The sequence below is a fragment of the Pimephales promelas genome, chromosome 8 (genome assembly GCF_988280905.1).
Source record: "Pimephales promelas chromosome 8, fPimPro1.hap1.1, whole genome shotgun sequence".
Classification (NCBI taxonomy): Eukaryota; Metazoa; Chordata; class Actinopteri; order Cypriniformes; family Leuciscidae; genus Pimephales; species Pimephales promelas.
In genome coordinates, this window is record NC_142776.1 from 804,358 (window position 1) to 821,101 (window position 16,744).

The following is a 16,744-nucleotide window of genomic DNA, read 5'->3' on the forward strand; positions in this document are numbered from 1 at the left end:
GAGGAGCTCAGTGGAGCCATGAAGACGATGGTCCCAGGTGAAGCTGAGGGGGCTAGGAGCCAATGTGGATCCGGAAGGACAAAGAGCACCGATGAAGCCATGAGGATGAGGGACCCAGGTGGAGCCAAGGTGAAGCTGTAGGGGCAAAGAGCCCCGGTGGAGCTGTGAGGACGAGGGACTTAGGTGGAGTCAGAGGGACGAGGACGCCAGGTGGAGCCAAGGTGTGGCCAAGGCAAAGCCGGAGTGAGGGCGATGGTCCCAGGAGGAGCTGAGGGGTTGAGGAGCCAAGGTGGAGCCGGAGGGACGAGAAGCTTGGTGGAGCCGTGAGGATTATGTTCCCAGGTGGAGCCAAGGTTGAGCCATGGTGAAGCCGGAGGGACGATAAGCCCGGTAGAGCTGTGAGGACGATGGTCCCAGGTGGAGCCAGAGTGGAGCCGGAGGGAAGTTGGTCCCAGGTGAAGTTGAGGGGGCTAGGAGCCAATGTGGATCCGGAAGGACAAAGAGAAAAGATGAAGCCATGAGGATGAGGGACCCAGATGGAGCCAAGGTGAAGCTGTAGGGACAAAGAGCCCAGGTGGAGTCAGAGGGACGAGGACGCCAGGTGGAGCCAAGGTGTGGCCAAGGCAAAGCCGGAGGGACGAGAAGCCCAGTGGAGCCGACTGGTCTATGGGCCAAGGTGGAGTTACAGAATGGTGGCCAGAAGTAAAGCCAGGGGATTCACACACCAACGCAGAGCTGGTGCCCAGCAGATCCAAGGCAGAGCCAATCCAACAGCGAAGCCAGGGGACTGAAGGGGCCAAAGACCTGACAGATCTGTGCAGAGGAGCAGGGAGAGGGAGGCTGGGCTTGTGTTTTCCACAACACTGAAAACTTAAAACTGATCCTGACCAGCGGTAGTGAAATCTTTAGCTTAAGTAGAACCGGTGGTGACCCGTGATGATGAGGGCTTCGGGCTAGAGTCATCGTCCTCAAGCTCCTCTCTATTTCCCATTCGCTCATACAGTTGGAATCGAAATCATTCAACTCCCATTGCAAATCGGGTTTATTGGCAAAACGTACAGACTTTCTGCTGTGAAAAAAAGTGAATCAAAAGTAATTGAAATAGCTCAACACAACAAATGTTTTCCCCAAGCGGTTCCCCCAAATTCAACAGGAAATGACACTTTTAGTCAGTGTGTGTGAGAGAGTGTGTGTGTGCTTGCGCAAGGGGAGGGGAAGATGATTTACACTTTCTATTTCCCCTTTTTGCAGTCATGCATGAGCGTGTCCTGTTCAGTGCGAGATAAGCTTGACTTCTGTTCTTCCTCGTTACAAAATAACATTTCAGTCCACACACAGCTGCCGGTGATTGAAACATCGTGACGGTTCAGACGACAGACCGATCATCCTTTCATGAGCTGTAAGTACAACGATCTTTCTCTTCAGTGTCTCTTTCTGAACGCTCACCGTTAAAATGAAGGAAACGTGAGAGTAACTTATAAGATTATATGTTTGATAAAAGTGTTTTATAGATACACAGTCTCATCTATTTGAATTATATCAGATTTTGAGTTGAACGTCCACAAATGCTTGTTTTATGAAACGTAATTTAGATTATTTTACACAATGAAAGCACTTGGCATCAGACAAGAGTCAGTATCTTACGATTTGGACTGAAACTGAGTTGTCAGAACGTATAAATTTGGTGGAAAGTCATGATGTGTGTTTAATACTTTGTTATTTTAAAAGAATAAAATAAAACAAATGAAATGAAACTGAAAACAAACCTAATGAGCAACTTAGTTTGGTGTGACAACTAGCCCCGCTTTCTACACATTATTTCTACAGCGCTTTAGATTGTCTCAACACAGTAATAACCATGAAAAGAACTGAATCAATGATGCAAACTTCATCAAATATGAGACAAACCCAATTCCTGCTGTAAGCAGCTGTAAAAAGTCTTTTATCAGATCATTTCAGTTCAAGTCTGTTCTCCTCTGATAGTATCAGTGCAGTCAAATCAACAATATGACTGAATATGAAGTGTCTTTTACTGTCAACAGTCTTTCAGGGGTATTGTGCAAGAATCCGGTTTTAAACTCAGATCACATGTGTGTTTGGTGAAGCAAACCTGCCTACGATCAGAAAGCTAAAACACCAATAGGCAAATGAGATGAGAAGTTTTGCAGGCCTGCATCTGCAGTGGTGCAGAAACGGAAACAGGTGAGAGAAACGAGCCTCAAACATGAGCAACTACCATAGGCCTCCAATGACCCGCTTTACAGCACAAACCTCAGACGAGCAGAGGCATTCTGGGGGATTTCAGTCACAACTGCATATTTCACAAGGCATCATAACATCATGCTCTTGTCACAAAACAAATACATATGTTACAGATCTAACAGAGCAAATAATCATGTAAGCTAATGTTCTAAAAACATTTTCCCCATTGAGTTATGAAAAGGTTATTGCTGAACGTTCCCTCTCAGCAACATATAGTTTCGGCTCAGATTCGGCCCACATCCGACACTGTGTTGCTGCCTGGGAGAGAACATTTAAAGTTTTAGGGTTTATTACTTAACATTACACTAAAGTACAATTAAGTGTGTTTAAAGTTGTGTTGTGAAAATAGCTAAAAGCATGATGCTAATATACTTTTAATATATTTAAAGATAGTACAAATTTAGTAGGCTATTTGCAATGGACTATTGAAAAAAGGAATATTTTTAAAATAAACCTGGTTGATCGATACATAAGTGTGTCAGGACACATACGATTTTGTGCATATCTGATTGGAATCCGATCATAAAGCCAAGCAAGAAAAGTCACGCGAAATGCATCAGTTATGATGAGCTAGTTTGAAATCCTATTACATTACAAAAACATGTATTTCGTAGCTGAGGATCTAAAGCGATAATTCATTAAATGATGAAAATTCTGCCTGTCAGGTCCTGAACTTTCTCCTTCATGTGGTTTGATCTGTAGTGGGAGTTTTTACTCTGGCTCACAGTGTGACGACCAGTGTTTGATTGACAGGTGGTTTGCTGGGTGATGTTATTTTGACAGGTGGTTTGCTGGATGGTGTTTGATTGACAGGTGGTTTGCTGGATGGTGTTTGATTGACAGGTGGTTTGCTGGATGGTGTTTGATTGACAGGTGGTTTGCTGGATGGTGTTTGATTGACAGGTGGTTTGCTGGATGGTGTTTGATTGACAGGTGTTTTTTTGGATGATGTTTGATTGACAGGTGGTTTGCTGGATGATGTTTGATTGACAGGTGGTTTGCTGGGTGATGTTTGATTGACAGGTGGTTTGTTGGATGGTGTTTGATTGACAGGTGGTTTGCTGGGTGATGTTTGATTGAAAGGTGGTTTGTTGGATGGTGTTTGATTGACAGGTGTTTTTTTGGCTGGTGTTTGACAGGTGGTTTTCTGGGTGATGTTTGATTGACAGGTGGTTTGCTGAATGGTGTTTGACAGGTGGTTTGCTGGATGATTTTTGATTGACAGGTGGTTTGCTGGGCGATATTTGATTGACAGGTTGTTTGCTGGGTGATATTTGATTGACAGGTGGTTTGCTGGGTGATATTTGATTGACAGGTGGTTTGCTGGATGATTTTTGATTGACAGGTGGTTTGCTGGGCGATATTTGATTGACAGGTGGTTTGCTGGGCGATATTTGATTGACAGGTGGTTTGCTGGATGATTTTTGATTGACAGGTGGTTTGCTGGGCGATTTTTGATTGACAGATTGTTTGCTGGGTGATATTTGATTGACAGGTGGTTTGCTGGGTGATATTTGATTGACAGGTGGTTTGCTGGATGATTTTTGATTGACAGGTGGTTTGCTGGGTGATATTTGATTGACAGGTGGTTTGTTTCTCCTTCTAGTTTCTGAAGTGTCTCCATCATGGAGGCGACTGGGAAATATGACTTCTCAGCCACAGCAGAGGATGAGCTGAGCTTCAGGAAGGGAGATATTATCAAGGTGTGTATGACCTATATATTACAAAAGTGCATCACACGTCCACACACACAACTGACTGAACCCATCTGAGTTGAAGTGAGTTTGACCATCACATGCTCCTCTGTAGATTTTAGGCACCAACGACGACTGGTTTAGAGCAGAAATCCACGGGATGGAAGGATTCGTTCCTCGGAATTACATCAACATCCACTTCCCCAGGTAACCAACATCACCAAACACCATTACCAGAGTGACTCTGCTTCTAAACCATTACCAGACTGACTGGAAAATACCATTTACAACCAAAACAGGCAATTTACCATCGGAAATATATGGATTTCAAAGCATTTTGACGGTTATAGCGCCACCTATGCTCCGATCTTCATGAGACTTTGCATGCTTCCTCAGCATGTTATGACGCATGTGTTTGATTCTTGGCTTGATTCTAAGTCAAGCGTTCTAGGAGTTATGAGCAGCTTAGTACTTTTGGTTGCTGTAGCGCCACCTATGGGCCAGTCGGGCTCAACTGATAGGTTGTCCCCAAATTGAGTTCTACCATCTGGCTAGGTTTTAAGTCTCTAGCTCTTACGGTTGCACTTACAATTACAATAGAGTTGCAGCACTTCGTGTTCGAACCCCTAACAACTGGAAAAGCAGTTTCCACTACACGCCTCATCGAGCAGCATGACGGACAGTTTCTGAGCAGCTCAAATAACCGGAAGTGACCGAGACTGAACGTTTCGCACACCCACGCTAAAAATGAAGTGTGTTAAAAACAAGGCGGAAGCGTCACAGTGTTATCGACGGGCAAACACTCATTAATAAACCAAACCACCTGACAGAGTTAACACAGGCTCTGTCTCACTTTACACAACAATTCAACAGAATAGAAAAAATAAACATGAGCATTATTGTCAAGCTTTATGAGTCAGAGAGCTGATGAAAAGGGGAAGTGTCCAAATATAATCATCGAAATGGTGGAGAACTTGTTTTTTTATAATTTCAAGCGTCTCCAATTCATCATTTTAGGAAACATTAACATTCACTAAAGCATTATATCTCACTTTACTTCAAACATTTTCTGTTCAAACTATAAATAACTAAATGGCATGGGGTAGGCTCTTCTTGACTTTGGTTAGCCACCACCCGAAAACACCCTAGCAACCACTCACAGCACCCTAGCAACCGCACACCTGTTCTTCAGCACATTTCAGACTGTGGCATTATATATATTATGTTATATTATATATATATTAAAGTGTGTTTCTGCAGCTGGTATCAGGAGAACACCAGTCGTCAATCTGCTCAGGATCAGCTGATGCCTCGACCAATCGGATCATTCCTCATCAGAGGCTCCCAGAGTTCACCTGGAGAATTCTCCATTTCAGTCAGGTACAACACACACACACACACACACACACATCATGCAGGTCTTCTTGAATCCTGGCTTGAATGTCCATATGTGTTATAATTTCACATGTGTGTGTGTGTGTGTCAGACATGAGAATGATGTGCAGCACTTTAAGGTGATGCGGGATAAGCAGGGTCGGTATTACCTGTGGACCGACACCTTCAGCTCCCTCAACACACTGGTGGAGTTCTACACACACACCTCCATCTCCAAGCAGAGCCGCGTGTTCCTGCTCACAGAGCAGCGGGTGAGTCCACACACACACACACACGCTTGAGCTCAAACTACAGGAGTCTTCGAAACTACACACACAATGTCCCAACAACACCCTAGCAACCACTTAGATGACCCTAGCAACCACCTAACAACGTCCCGACAGAGACGACTCAAGCATCATGATCATACCCCACAGATAAAGCATGCTAAAAACGTCACTTTTTAAAGCTGAGCAAAAATGCGCTGTTTGTGTGTGTCCCTTTAAATGCAAATGAGCTGCTGCTCCCGCCACAGGGGGCGGGGCTTCAAGAACTCGGATTACCACACACTTACGATTTCAAAAACTTGTAGCCTTTAGTGTTCAAACCGGAGTCACACAAAGATGGAGAAGCAACAGGACATTTCTCAATGATTAGTTGAGTTTGTGTAGTTCCTACCAGCCGTTCGTTGTAGTCCTTAAAAAGCGATTTCTGTAAAAGAAAATATCTCCATTTGCTTTGAAATCTGAGTGTTGTAACTTTGCAGATGTTGTTTATCCTCTAACAGCAACATTACACACTAACTAGAGTTAGAAAAGTCGAATCATAATCAACCACCTCTCTCTCTCTCTCTCTCAGAGTCCATCTGATTTCCCACACAGGAAGTCTGCTGAAGCTCCGCCCATCTCTCAGGTACAGCCGCTGTCAATCATGTGACATCATTCTTCTGATGAGCTTCAGCCTGAAATCTTCTCATTCTTACAGGAGAGACAAAACTACAGAACACCAGCACCGCTGTTCCCTCGCCCGCCCGAGCCCTCACCGCCAGCACAGGTGCAACACACACACACACACACACTAACCCTACCCATCACACACACACACACACACACGTAACCCTCTCTCCTCTGTGTGTGTGCAGGCGTCTGCGCTGCAGGTTCGGGCTGTGTATGACTTCACTGCTGAGGACGCAGACGAGCTCAGCTTCCGCGCTGGAGATCTTATAGAGGTTTTAGATCAGTCCGATCGCTCCTGGTGGAAAGGTCTCTTGCACGGTAGAATCGGACTTTTCCCAGTCAACTACACCAATCCGGTGTGAGAATCCCAAACACAGACGTCCCGTTAATAATCCCTTTATTCCTCTGGTCTTCTGTCTTAATGTTGCATATTAATGTTTTGTCCATATGTATAATAGGCATACATTCACAGTTGTGCAGTTAAGAAACACTTTTCATCTTTTCATGAATGCACACACACACTCTCTCACACACACACTTGTAAAGCTGAAGTCTTCCTGTAGAGCGATTTGGAAAAAAAAATAATTGCATGTTCCGTTTCACAAACAAGTTTATGAATTGTTATGATCCTCTAGATATGGACGAAATATGGATATGCATGAAATGTTCCTGAGATATGATCTTCATCCAAGTAATAAATACATTCATATTTACAGTAAAATCACATGCAAATGTGTCATGACTTTTTTTTTCCATCAGAATTCACTTCCTTAGTGCATGTTATTCCAAAGCAGTGTTGGGTAAGTTACTCTAAAAAAGTAATTAATTACTAGTTACTAATGACCTCTTCAACAGTGTAATTAGATTACTGTACTAATTACTCTCTCTAAAAAGTATTTAATTACTTTTAATTACTAATTACTGTCAAAATCCCATATCAATCTCAACCAGCTGAATAATACAAGGATAGACATGAATCTGTTTTAATTCTTTCAAATAAATACTATAAAATTGCATGAATTATCCTTAAACAGACCAAGGAGAAGGTTACATTATAAAAACATACTTTAACATCAGACAATACATTTTAAAATTAAACCCACTATTGTTTTATGTCTGATCTCATGACATTTCACACTTTTTTCATACATATTTACAATAATTCATACGAATTTGTACGAGTGCGGCCGTAATATTTAGACACCTCATAATATGCATACGAATCGCTGTGAGATCGGATTGATCTATACACAGTATTTACCTCAATTACATCAGAAGTAACTGTAATTAAATTACAGATAAATTAAGAGTAATCCCTTACTTTACATTTTCAAGGGAAAAGTAATTAAATACATGTTACAGTTACACCCAACACTGTTCCAAAGCAAACAAAGTCTGTCCGAAAATCACATCCCGAATCCTGAACAAAAGCAAATACGTTTCATCTCGATTGATGTCAGTCTATGATCGGATGGAAACACACAGACACAGAGATCAGATCTGAATCAAGGAAGATCAGCTGCTGATCAACTCGAGCATGCATCAGGCTGAATTGAGTTTCAATTGTATTGCATTTCTGATCTTCCATTTCTTTTTGTTTAATTTACCTGGGCTCGACCAGAATATTTTTTTCATTTTTTCAATATTATTTTTTTTTTACACAGTTTTCTTTTAATAACTTTTCTTTTGTTTGTTTTTCTACATTTTACAATGGCCAAAAGGCAAGATGACACAAATACAAACACTTAGTCCTGATTATATCGCTCAACCTTTGATGAAGCCCGACCCTCATGTTGGAGTCTTTCATACTCAAAGAAAGTTGCCCTACAAGCGCTGTATTTCTCGTGAACTCCGCCCACCCGCAGAGCACACCTGCCCGCGAGCTCGAGCTCAGGTGAGACATTCTCGAGCTCAGGTGCGCCGCATTCCGAGCGCGTGAAGGCGAGCAGGAGGTCGCGTCGCGTCGCGTCATGGCGGAGTCGCAGCTCATGTGTATTGAGGACGGGCTCATGCCCACCGCGGTGCCCGAGTCCCATCCCCAGTTCTACTACAGCGAGCAGCAACGCGCCGCCCTCGAGAAGCTCCTCGAGCACGGAGACGGCGCGTTCAAGACCCTCCTGAAGGACGAGAAGAGCCAAGACTTTCTGTCGGCGCGGGAGATCAAGACCATCACGAGCACCTTCGTCAAATATCAGCGCGAGGACGACGATGGAGGGGCGTCGGAGAACCGAGCGAAACGCGACGCGAGCGACTCGATGCGCTCCACATACTGGCCTCAGAAGTCGGACACTGCGGTTCCTCCACTGGACCTCGGCTGGCCCTCATCAGGGCTCTTCAAAGGGGTCACCCGAGTGTCTGTGTACACACACCCGCCCAAGGAGAACAGCCCGCACATCAAGGAGGTGGTCCGCAAACTCATACAGGAATCATGCAAGGTCAGGTCAGCCATCGTTATACTATTAAAGAATTATGGATATTTTGATATATCATGTCATTTGACTCTGAATCAAAGTAAATCAAGTTGCTACGGTATAACCCAGCGAACAGGGAGCGTTCTGTCCAAGTTATGAACAAACTTCTGACTCCCAGTAACACGTTCGTTCAACGTTCAGCACAAAAACGTCATTCATTCTAAAACATTTTTATTCGGAAGTCTAAAGTGTTCAGTTCACTTATTTTTTAGTAAAATAGTTGCCTGCAAAATTATTTACTAAAAACCGTGATGCTTAATAAATAAATAAAAAATAGGTTATTTGTGAACATGACAATTCCACATTTTTTAATTGCTTCGATTAAGCATGAAGTTTATTTACGCAATAATTTTAAGGCAGCAGGTTTCCTCAATTATTTTTAAGTCAACTTATCGCTCAGTGTTTATAGACCCCTTTTGCGCCGACGTCACAGTTACGTCACGGCGCTCGCTGGTGAAAACTGGAGGTGGCCAATAATAAACAGCACAGATTCGGCTACATACTAAGGAGCTTAAATTATTGTTTCTATTATTAAATGTCATCTTGTTGTGTTGTTTGGTGCAAGAATTGATGAAAAATGAATATGCTGAATCTGGAATTTTTATTTCTAGAAAATATTCACATCATTAAAATCGCACCGTAATGTCACTCTTTACATTGTCGTGGTCTCGGCGCTGACTCGGCAGAACTGCGGATCGTACACACAAGTCTTGTACAGGACCATATAGGCATCTAAAGATTTATATGCCCTCAGTTTCTCTTTACGATCGGTTTCTCTATAAGGTAGGTGTAGAAGTCAACCGAGGTAACGTACGTTAATCCTGTCAGATCGTCCATCATTGAGTGAGCGTGTCGGCGGCTACGGGTCGGCCAATCTGGTTCCGTCCGTTAAAAATAACTTTTGGAAATAACAATCGCGGTTCTGGACACTGAGTGACCTTACACATTAAGATAATATCAGATTTTCTCAATTCATTGTTAAAAACAAGCTAACAATCCTTGCTAACTAGCGTTAGTGAAGCGGCCAGAGGGATCGTTCTGCCTCCACCTAAGCTCCGCCCACAAAAAAACGTCACCATGTTTACCAACTGAAAAGGGGTCTATACTTTTAAGATAATACTTGCAAAATGATCAAAATGAGAGATTAAACTGTGATTACGCGCTAAATAAGGGGATTCCTCGTCACTATGATCTTCACTTTCATTAGCCGACTCTGAACATGTCAGGTAAAGTTGCACCTCCGGTGGTTCACATCTAAATCAAGACACCCTCGCAATCAGCAAAATACCCTTAACAACTGCCTAGCAACCACCCAGAGCACCCTAGCAACCACCTGAACAACGTGAATAAGCCATATCTCAGCCCCAGAACAAAGTACAGATATGGTTGTTGGCTCGTATGCAATCCTGTACCACACCCTAGCAACCGAGCGGTGAGTTTTGCCACTGCAAGCACCACTTCACATTTTCTTCTGGAAACGTACATTCTAGTTAATAACTGATATTTAGGGGCTCGTAAGATGTCCTGAAGGTATAGCGATAACTCCGGAGGATTCCTGCTGGATGTTTTAAGATCTTGTTCAGACTTGATGAATGATTCTTCTGAACACTGAATCACTGAGCAGGAAATGATGCGTTCTGCCTTAATGAAATCTGACACACCCTTTAATAAAGAGCTGATATGTCGGTGGAATGGATGTTGTTGTGTTGGTGATTTCCCGGGAACTTCACAGACGAGTCGCACCAGATTCCACAGAGGGACTTTCTCTTTCTGCTCGATCTCTATCTTATCCGTCATAAACAACAACCCATGAAGAGATAAAGATGCCCTATTTCCTCCACGTTCATTTATTGTGAAACACTGTCCGCTGGCCAATCAGAAAACTGAGAGAGTGGGAAGGAGAAAGTGAAAGCTGTGGAGAAAATTCTTCTGAACTGGGTGTGTGAATCAGCTTTACATTTACAGACAATAGTTTCAGTGTGTGTGTGTGTAACTGAAATCCAGATCAACACACTTGCACACACACTCACATTCTCACATATACACAGACACGCACTTTCCCATACACTCAACACACACACATACTCTCACACAAACACACTCACATATTATTCTCAAACAAGCACTTTCCCATACACACATGCATTCGCACACACTCATCTGATTTGGAAACACACACTTTATTCCTCTGGGCCGAGGCCATGAATTATATCAAATTGCAAAGACTTCTGAAATCGTGTATAGCCTATATTTGTTTTGTTTTGTGTGAGAAACAAACCAGAATTTAAGACAATATTCACTTAAATATATTTCATTTAAATTTCAAATTTCAAAATTTCATTTAAATATATTCTAAGAGCATTTTTGTAGCGTTCCTATTAAGACTTCTGGATGTTACAAACGTCGGTAAACTGTTTGTTCTGGCTGATTCTTCACATTACGGGAACGTTACTTTTGAATGTGCTCTGAAACAAGTAGTTACATTTAAAACACATTCAATGGACGATGAATAATGTTTATGTTTTGAGAACATTATTACAGTTTTTTCCAATCGCTAACACACTAAAATGACATGCACAGCACAATTCTTTAAACGGACACACAGAGAGCAAAAAGTTTCCAAAAGTCTAAACACATTTTCTGCTTTACACACATTTTGCATTTCAAAATGCCCCTTTTTAAATGCACTGAACACAGTTCTCTGCATAAGACATAAAGTCACATGTTTGCCATTTCTAAACACTACCATGCAAAATGACACTAATTGGCCGATTACATGTGCCATCTGGCCAAACACCTCAATGGTTAATTGTTAACACTTCAATCAGGATGTAAGCACTATAAAAACTTGCCACTTTTTTTTACCGTAATATATTTTCTGGAAGTTTCTTTTTCAGTTTACTGTTTTTTTGTAAGTAATTTTTTTTTCAGTCCCATGTAAATATTTCTGCTGTGCATACGTTTACTGTGGTGAAAAAATACAGAAGTTTCAACAGCAACTGTGTGTGTCTGCAAATATTTCTGTGCATGTGAACAATCTGATACATATTTTAGTATTATAGCAAAACATACTAAAGATAGGAGTGCTTTTCATGATGCCCAGAGTTGTTTAGGCAAAAATCTGGTAATATGAATGAAGTGTGTGCCAGTTCATGCAAAAGTTTGATTTTGATAATGCTATGTGTAGTTTCATTATGCAGGATATATGAGGTATTTTGCAGTTTGGGTGTGTGGTTTTGTGAATTGTGTTCAGTATTTTGATAAAACCAGACTAGTTTGCAAAATTGTGTGTTAGCAATTGGAAAAAAACTGTAAAGGCCAGATAACTCAAACGAACGCCTCGAACGCTCTACTAACGTTACAGGAAGAACGTTTGTTCATGACTCTGACAGAACGTTCCCTGTTCACTTTTCTTTCCTGTAACGTCACATTTCCTATTTAAACCCGAAACACTGAAGCTTGTTCTATAATGAGGCTCCGGGTCGTCAGAGGCAGATGATGTCACGACTGTTCCTGGTTTATTTACCGCGCCGTATCACTGCAGACGAGAGTGTGTGTGTGTGTGTGCAGGTCGTGGCGATCGTGATGGACCTGCTGACCGACCTGCAGATCCTGCGGGATCTGTTCGAGGCGTCCAAGCGCGGCGTTCCCGTGTACATCGTGCTGGACGAGCTGGGAACGCCGCACTTCCTCGACATGTGCAACCGGATGCAGGTCGGAGCGAAGGAGCTGCAGGTACAGGAGCCTGTTCCCAGATGATGCTTATCCTCCACACACATCGAATAATCAAATGTGAAAAATGAAAAACTATTTAGTCTTCACTGCATGAATTAAAGGAGTAGTTCACTTTTAAAAAAAACTTTTGCTGATAATTTACTCGCCCCCATGTCATCCAAGATGTCCATGTCTTTCTTTCTTCAGTCGAAAAGAAATTAAGGTTTTTGATGAAAACATTCCAGGATTTTCTCCATATAATGGACTTCAATGGGGACCAAACGGTTCAAGGTCCAAATGAGAGTTTCAGTGCAAACTGTTCAAAGGGCTTTAAACGACTCCAGACGATGAATAAGGGTCTTATCAAGCGAAACGATCGCTCATTTAATAAATAAATAACAAAGTTTAAGTTTTATAAGCTCAAATGCTCGCCTTGCTCTGTTCTGTGATGCGCGTTCGTGACTCTCCTGTTCATCAAAATGAACAAATCTTTTCCTGAGTCAACTCATTAATTTCGTTCTTTGAATGAACCAAATGACACAAAAAAAAAGATTCGTTCATTTTGATGCAGGAGAGTCACGAACGTGCATCACAGAACAGAGCTTATAAAACTTAAACTTTGTTATTTATTTATTAAATGAGCGATCGTTTCGCTTGATAAGACCCTTATTCATCGTCTGGTGTCGTTTAAAGCCCTTTGAACAGTTTGCATTGAAACTCTCTTTTGGACCTTGAACCGTTTGGTTCCCATTGAAGTCCATTATATGGAGAAAATCCTGGAATGTTTTCATCAAAAACCTTCATTTGACTTGACAGACTTTATGGGGTGAGTAAATTATCAGTAAAAGTTTTTTTTTAAAGTGAACTACTCCTTTAAATATGAAGTGTTTCATATTAAAAATAAAAAAAACTGATTCACTCAAAAGCAGTAAGTGTTTTTTTTTTAACATTAATGAAACCGTGGCATCAGTTTATTAGGCTGCTGTCCCTTTAAGAAGGAATACACAGATATTACACATGCAACCATTTCACAAGATGTAAACAACACTGGTCCAGAAGCACTTCCTGTTTCAGTTTTTTAACACTACATAAAAGCTGGGATAAAATACAACCAACAGAACATATAAAACTGAATCAAAAAGTTAAACAAACATCTTTAAGATGTTTTCTTTACATGTGAAATAAAGAAAACAGTTACAAACTGAAACAGGAAGTGCTTCTGGACCAGTGTTGTTTACATCTTGCGAAATGGTCTATATAGGAAATAACAGACTGTGTTTACATTGAATATTGAACTTTAAGTATACTGTGAAGTGTAACACTTGAGAAAATCGATTTTTGAAATTTCTGAATCGATACATGTCGGTAGAAGACAGAATGGCGATTGGTTTACTTTAAAGGAGTAGTTCACTTTTGAAAAAACTTTTGCTGATAATTTACTCACCCCCGTGTCATCCAAGATGTCCATGTCTTTCTTTCTTCAGTCGAAAAGAAATTAAGGTTTTTGATGAAAACATTCCAGGATTTTTCTCCATATAATGGACTTCAATGGGGACCAAAAGACAGTTAATAACAGTTTCAGATGCAGCTTCAAATGTCTTTAAACGACACCAGACGATGAATAAGGGTCTTATCATGCGAAACCATCGCTTATTCCAAAAATGTAACTTTTCTAAGGACAAATGCTAGCCTTGCTCTATTCTGTGAGGCGCGTTTGTAACGTCACGTAATACGTAATTACGTTCAAAAGGTCACGGGCGACGTAGCCGGAAGTACAGAATCAAAATCGTCCGACATCGTTGTTTTACCTTTTAATTCCTTTTTTTGTAAACGGCGTTTGAGTTAGTTTGCGCGTTCAACCTATGCGTTCAACTTGTAAACACTCTGACTCTGTACTTCTGGCTACGTCGCCCGTGACCTTTTGAACGTAATTACGTATTACTCACGTTACAAACGCGCCTCACAGAATAGAGCAAGGCTAGCATTTGTCCTCAGAAAAGTTACATTTTTGGAATAAGCTTTGGAATAAGCGATGGTTTCGCATGATAAGACCCTTATTCATCGTCTGGTGTCGTTTAAAGACATTTAAAGCTGTATCTGAAACTGTTATTAACTGTCTTTTGGACCTTGAACCGTTTGGTTCCCATTGAAGTCCATTATATGGAGAAAAATCCTGGAATGTTTATTATCAAAAACCTTAATTTCTTTTCGACTGAAGAAAGAAAGACGTGGACATCTTGGATGACACGGGGGCGAGTAAATTATCAGCAAAAGTTTTTTCAAAAGTGAACGACTCCTTTAACGTCTGGTGTTTCCTCAGAACGTGCGCACTCGGAGCGTAAAGGCCGTCGGCCTGAACCTGTCGATGGGCCGAATCCCGGGAAACGTCCACAGCAAGTACATGCTCATCGACGGCGATAAAGTCATGTTCGGGACGTACAGGTGAGCGTGTGTGTATACTCTCCTAATGATGTGTGTGTGTGTGCTCTCTGATACTGATTGCTGTGTGTTAATCCTGCAGTTTCTCCTGGACGTCTTCCCGCATGGACAGGAACATGATCACGGTGATGTCCGGACAGGTGCTGGATTTCTACGATAACGATTTCCGAGAACTTTACGCCATATCGGACAAACTGGACCTCTTTAAGGAGTTCCACCTCGACAAGCCTCGGACCAACACCTTGTCCCGCGCCGCCGTTCCCAAACGCCCCGTAGCCGCCACTTCCCGATTCCAGGTGAACCTCGGAGACGTCAAAGTGCCGGCGCACAAATACCACAACCCCAAGTACCTGTTCTCGCTGGGACAGCTGCCGGGACCCGCGCCGCAGATGCAGGACTTCCTGAACACCATGGAGGCGCCCGATCCCGAGAATCCCACGGAAGAGCTGGAGAACCTCACGCCGCTTCCCTCCGAGACCGGGAAGAAGAAGCCGAGCAAGAAAACCAAAACGCTGTCGAAGTCGAAGTCGAAGGGGTCGTGGTGGAGGAGAGAGAAGAAGGAGGCCAGTGAAGCTGTGATTGAGGAAAACACACCAGACGACGAGTCCAAACACACACTCCCCGCGGATCCGAGCTCGGAGGACACCAAACACACACTCCCCGCGGATCCGAGCTCGGAGGACACTGGGAAAAAGAAGAAGAGAGGACTGATGAGCTTTTTTAAAAAAGCGAAATGAGGATTATCCTTTAAATGAGCATGTGCATCTGTGCCGTGTTTACAGACTGACCTCACTTTAGACTTGTGTGTGTGTGTGTGTGGTTGATATGATCAGTGTTTACAGGTGTAACGATACCCTCGTGTCACGATTCGATACCAAGATACGATATTACTGTGATGCTTCAAGACATATGATAAAAGGTTAACAAAAGATGTACTGCTGATTAAAATGATATATTTGGTATTATTGTGGGTGTAAATGGATAGTATTGGACTTGGTGCTGAAACCCAATGAAGGACAAAAGAGACACCAGAATAAAAATATTCATGATTCTGAAGCTGAAAATACAGAATTATTTTAGATAGAGCCCGACCGATAAAGGATTTTGAAGGCTGATACCGATACAAATATTTTGGGGTTTTAAAATCCGATGTATTTTTTTTTTATTAAATATTGTTGGATTTCACACACGTGTAAAAGAAAAGCTAACTTTCCTGCACAAGATACGTTTGATACTTTTTCTCTATGTCTAAATGTTCGCTCCTCGCAAGTATAACTTATATTTTACAATGCAGGGACTGTAACTAGAGATATGCGAGTTATAAATACAGTAATCATTACTTTATTTAGGCAGAAAAAGTGCATTGTGGTTTCCAAGCTCATTAATGTTAACGTTAGCGGTCTTCCACTGATGATAGTGGCGTTAGCTAGCTTTAGTCTATGATGAGCCATAATTTAGCAATAGATGACATCATACTGCAAATTGTAAAACATACATTTTTTTCAATATAACAGGCCAAGGAGAGATGATTGAAGCGTGTTTCGTCCGTTTTTATTTTATTTTTTAAATATTCATTTATCGGCCATTATAACTGCCGATATCGATATTATGGAAAATGCCTAATATCGTCCGGCCGATATATCGGCCTGGCTCTAATTTTAGGTGAATATGCTTTACTCTGACTAGATATATTTAAAATATTGTGACATTTGTCATATTCCCTCACAAATATTCCCCCATTGCATTATTGTACATTATATTCAACATTATATTGTAGTACTGACACTAAAACTCTGTAAACTTGAATTTTTTCACACACAGTCATTTTTATTTT

The 16,744-nt window shown here is 41.7% G+C and overlaps 2 protein-coding genes across 2 annotated transcripts; both read left to right on the forward strand.

Moving 5' to 3' along the window:
- Positions 1–1,236: 1,236 nt before the first annotated feature.
- Positions 1,237–7,010, forward strand: grap2b (GRB2 related adaptor protein 2b). Its single transcript, XM_039656569.2, has 8 exons — positions 1,237–1,399; positions 3,869–3,965; positions 4,072–4,163; positions 5,217–5,336; positions 5,443–5,602; positions 6,189–6,242; positions 6,315–6,383; positions 6,472–7,010. The coding sequence occupies exons 2-8, from the start codon at positions 3,888–3,890 to the stop codon at positions 6,646–6,648; spliced, it is 750 nt and encodes a 249-aa protein (XP_039512503.1). The 5' UTR covers positions 1,237–1,399; positions 3,869–3,887; the 3' UTR covers positions 6,649–7,010.
- Positions 7,011–8,163: 1,153 nt separating this feature from the next.
- Positions 8,164–15,966, forward strand: sack1fb (scaffolding CK1 anchoring protein Fb). Its single transcript, XM_039656624.2, has 4 exons — positions 8,164–8,721; positions 12,328–12,492; positions 14,792–14,913; positions 14,993–15,966. The coding sequence occupies exons 1-4, from the start codon at positions 8,257–8,259 to the stop codon at positions 15,645–15,647; spliced, it is 1,407 nt and encodes a 468-aa protein (XP_039512558.2). The 5' UTR covers positions 8,164–8,256; the 3' UTR covers positions 15,648–15,966.
- The last annotated feature ends 778 nt before the right edge of the window (positions 15,967–16,744 follow it).

Bases quoted from the DNA above. Each gene is read 5' to 3' on its own strand.
- grap2b (XM_039656569.2), top strand. From the start codon at position 3,888: ATGGAGGCGACTGGGAAATATGACTTCTCAGCCACAGCAGAGGATGAG. The intron at 5,337-5,442 runs GTACAACACACA...TGTGTGTGTCAG, and splicing joins GAATTCTCCATTTCAGTCAG to ACATGAGAATGATGTGCAGC. The intron at 6,384-6,471 runs GTGCAACACACA...GTGTGTGTGCAG, and splicing joins AGCCCTCACCGCCAGCACAG to GCGTCTGCGCTGCAGGTTCG.
- sack1fb (XM_039656624.2), top strand. From the start codon at position 8,257: ATGGCGGAGTCGCAGCTCATGTGTATTGAGGACGGGCTCATGCCCACC. The intron at 8,722-12,327 runs GTCAGGTCAGCC...GTGTGTGTGCAG, and splicing joins TCATACAGGAATCATGCAAG to GTCGTGGCGATCGTGATGGA. The intron at 14,914-14,992 runs GTGAGCGTGTGT...TTAATCCTGCAG, and splicing joins GTCATGTTCGGGACGTACAG to TTTCTCCTGGACGTCTTCCC.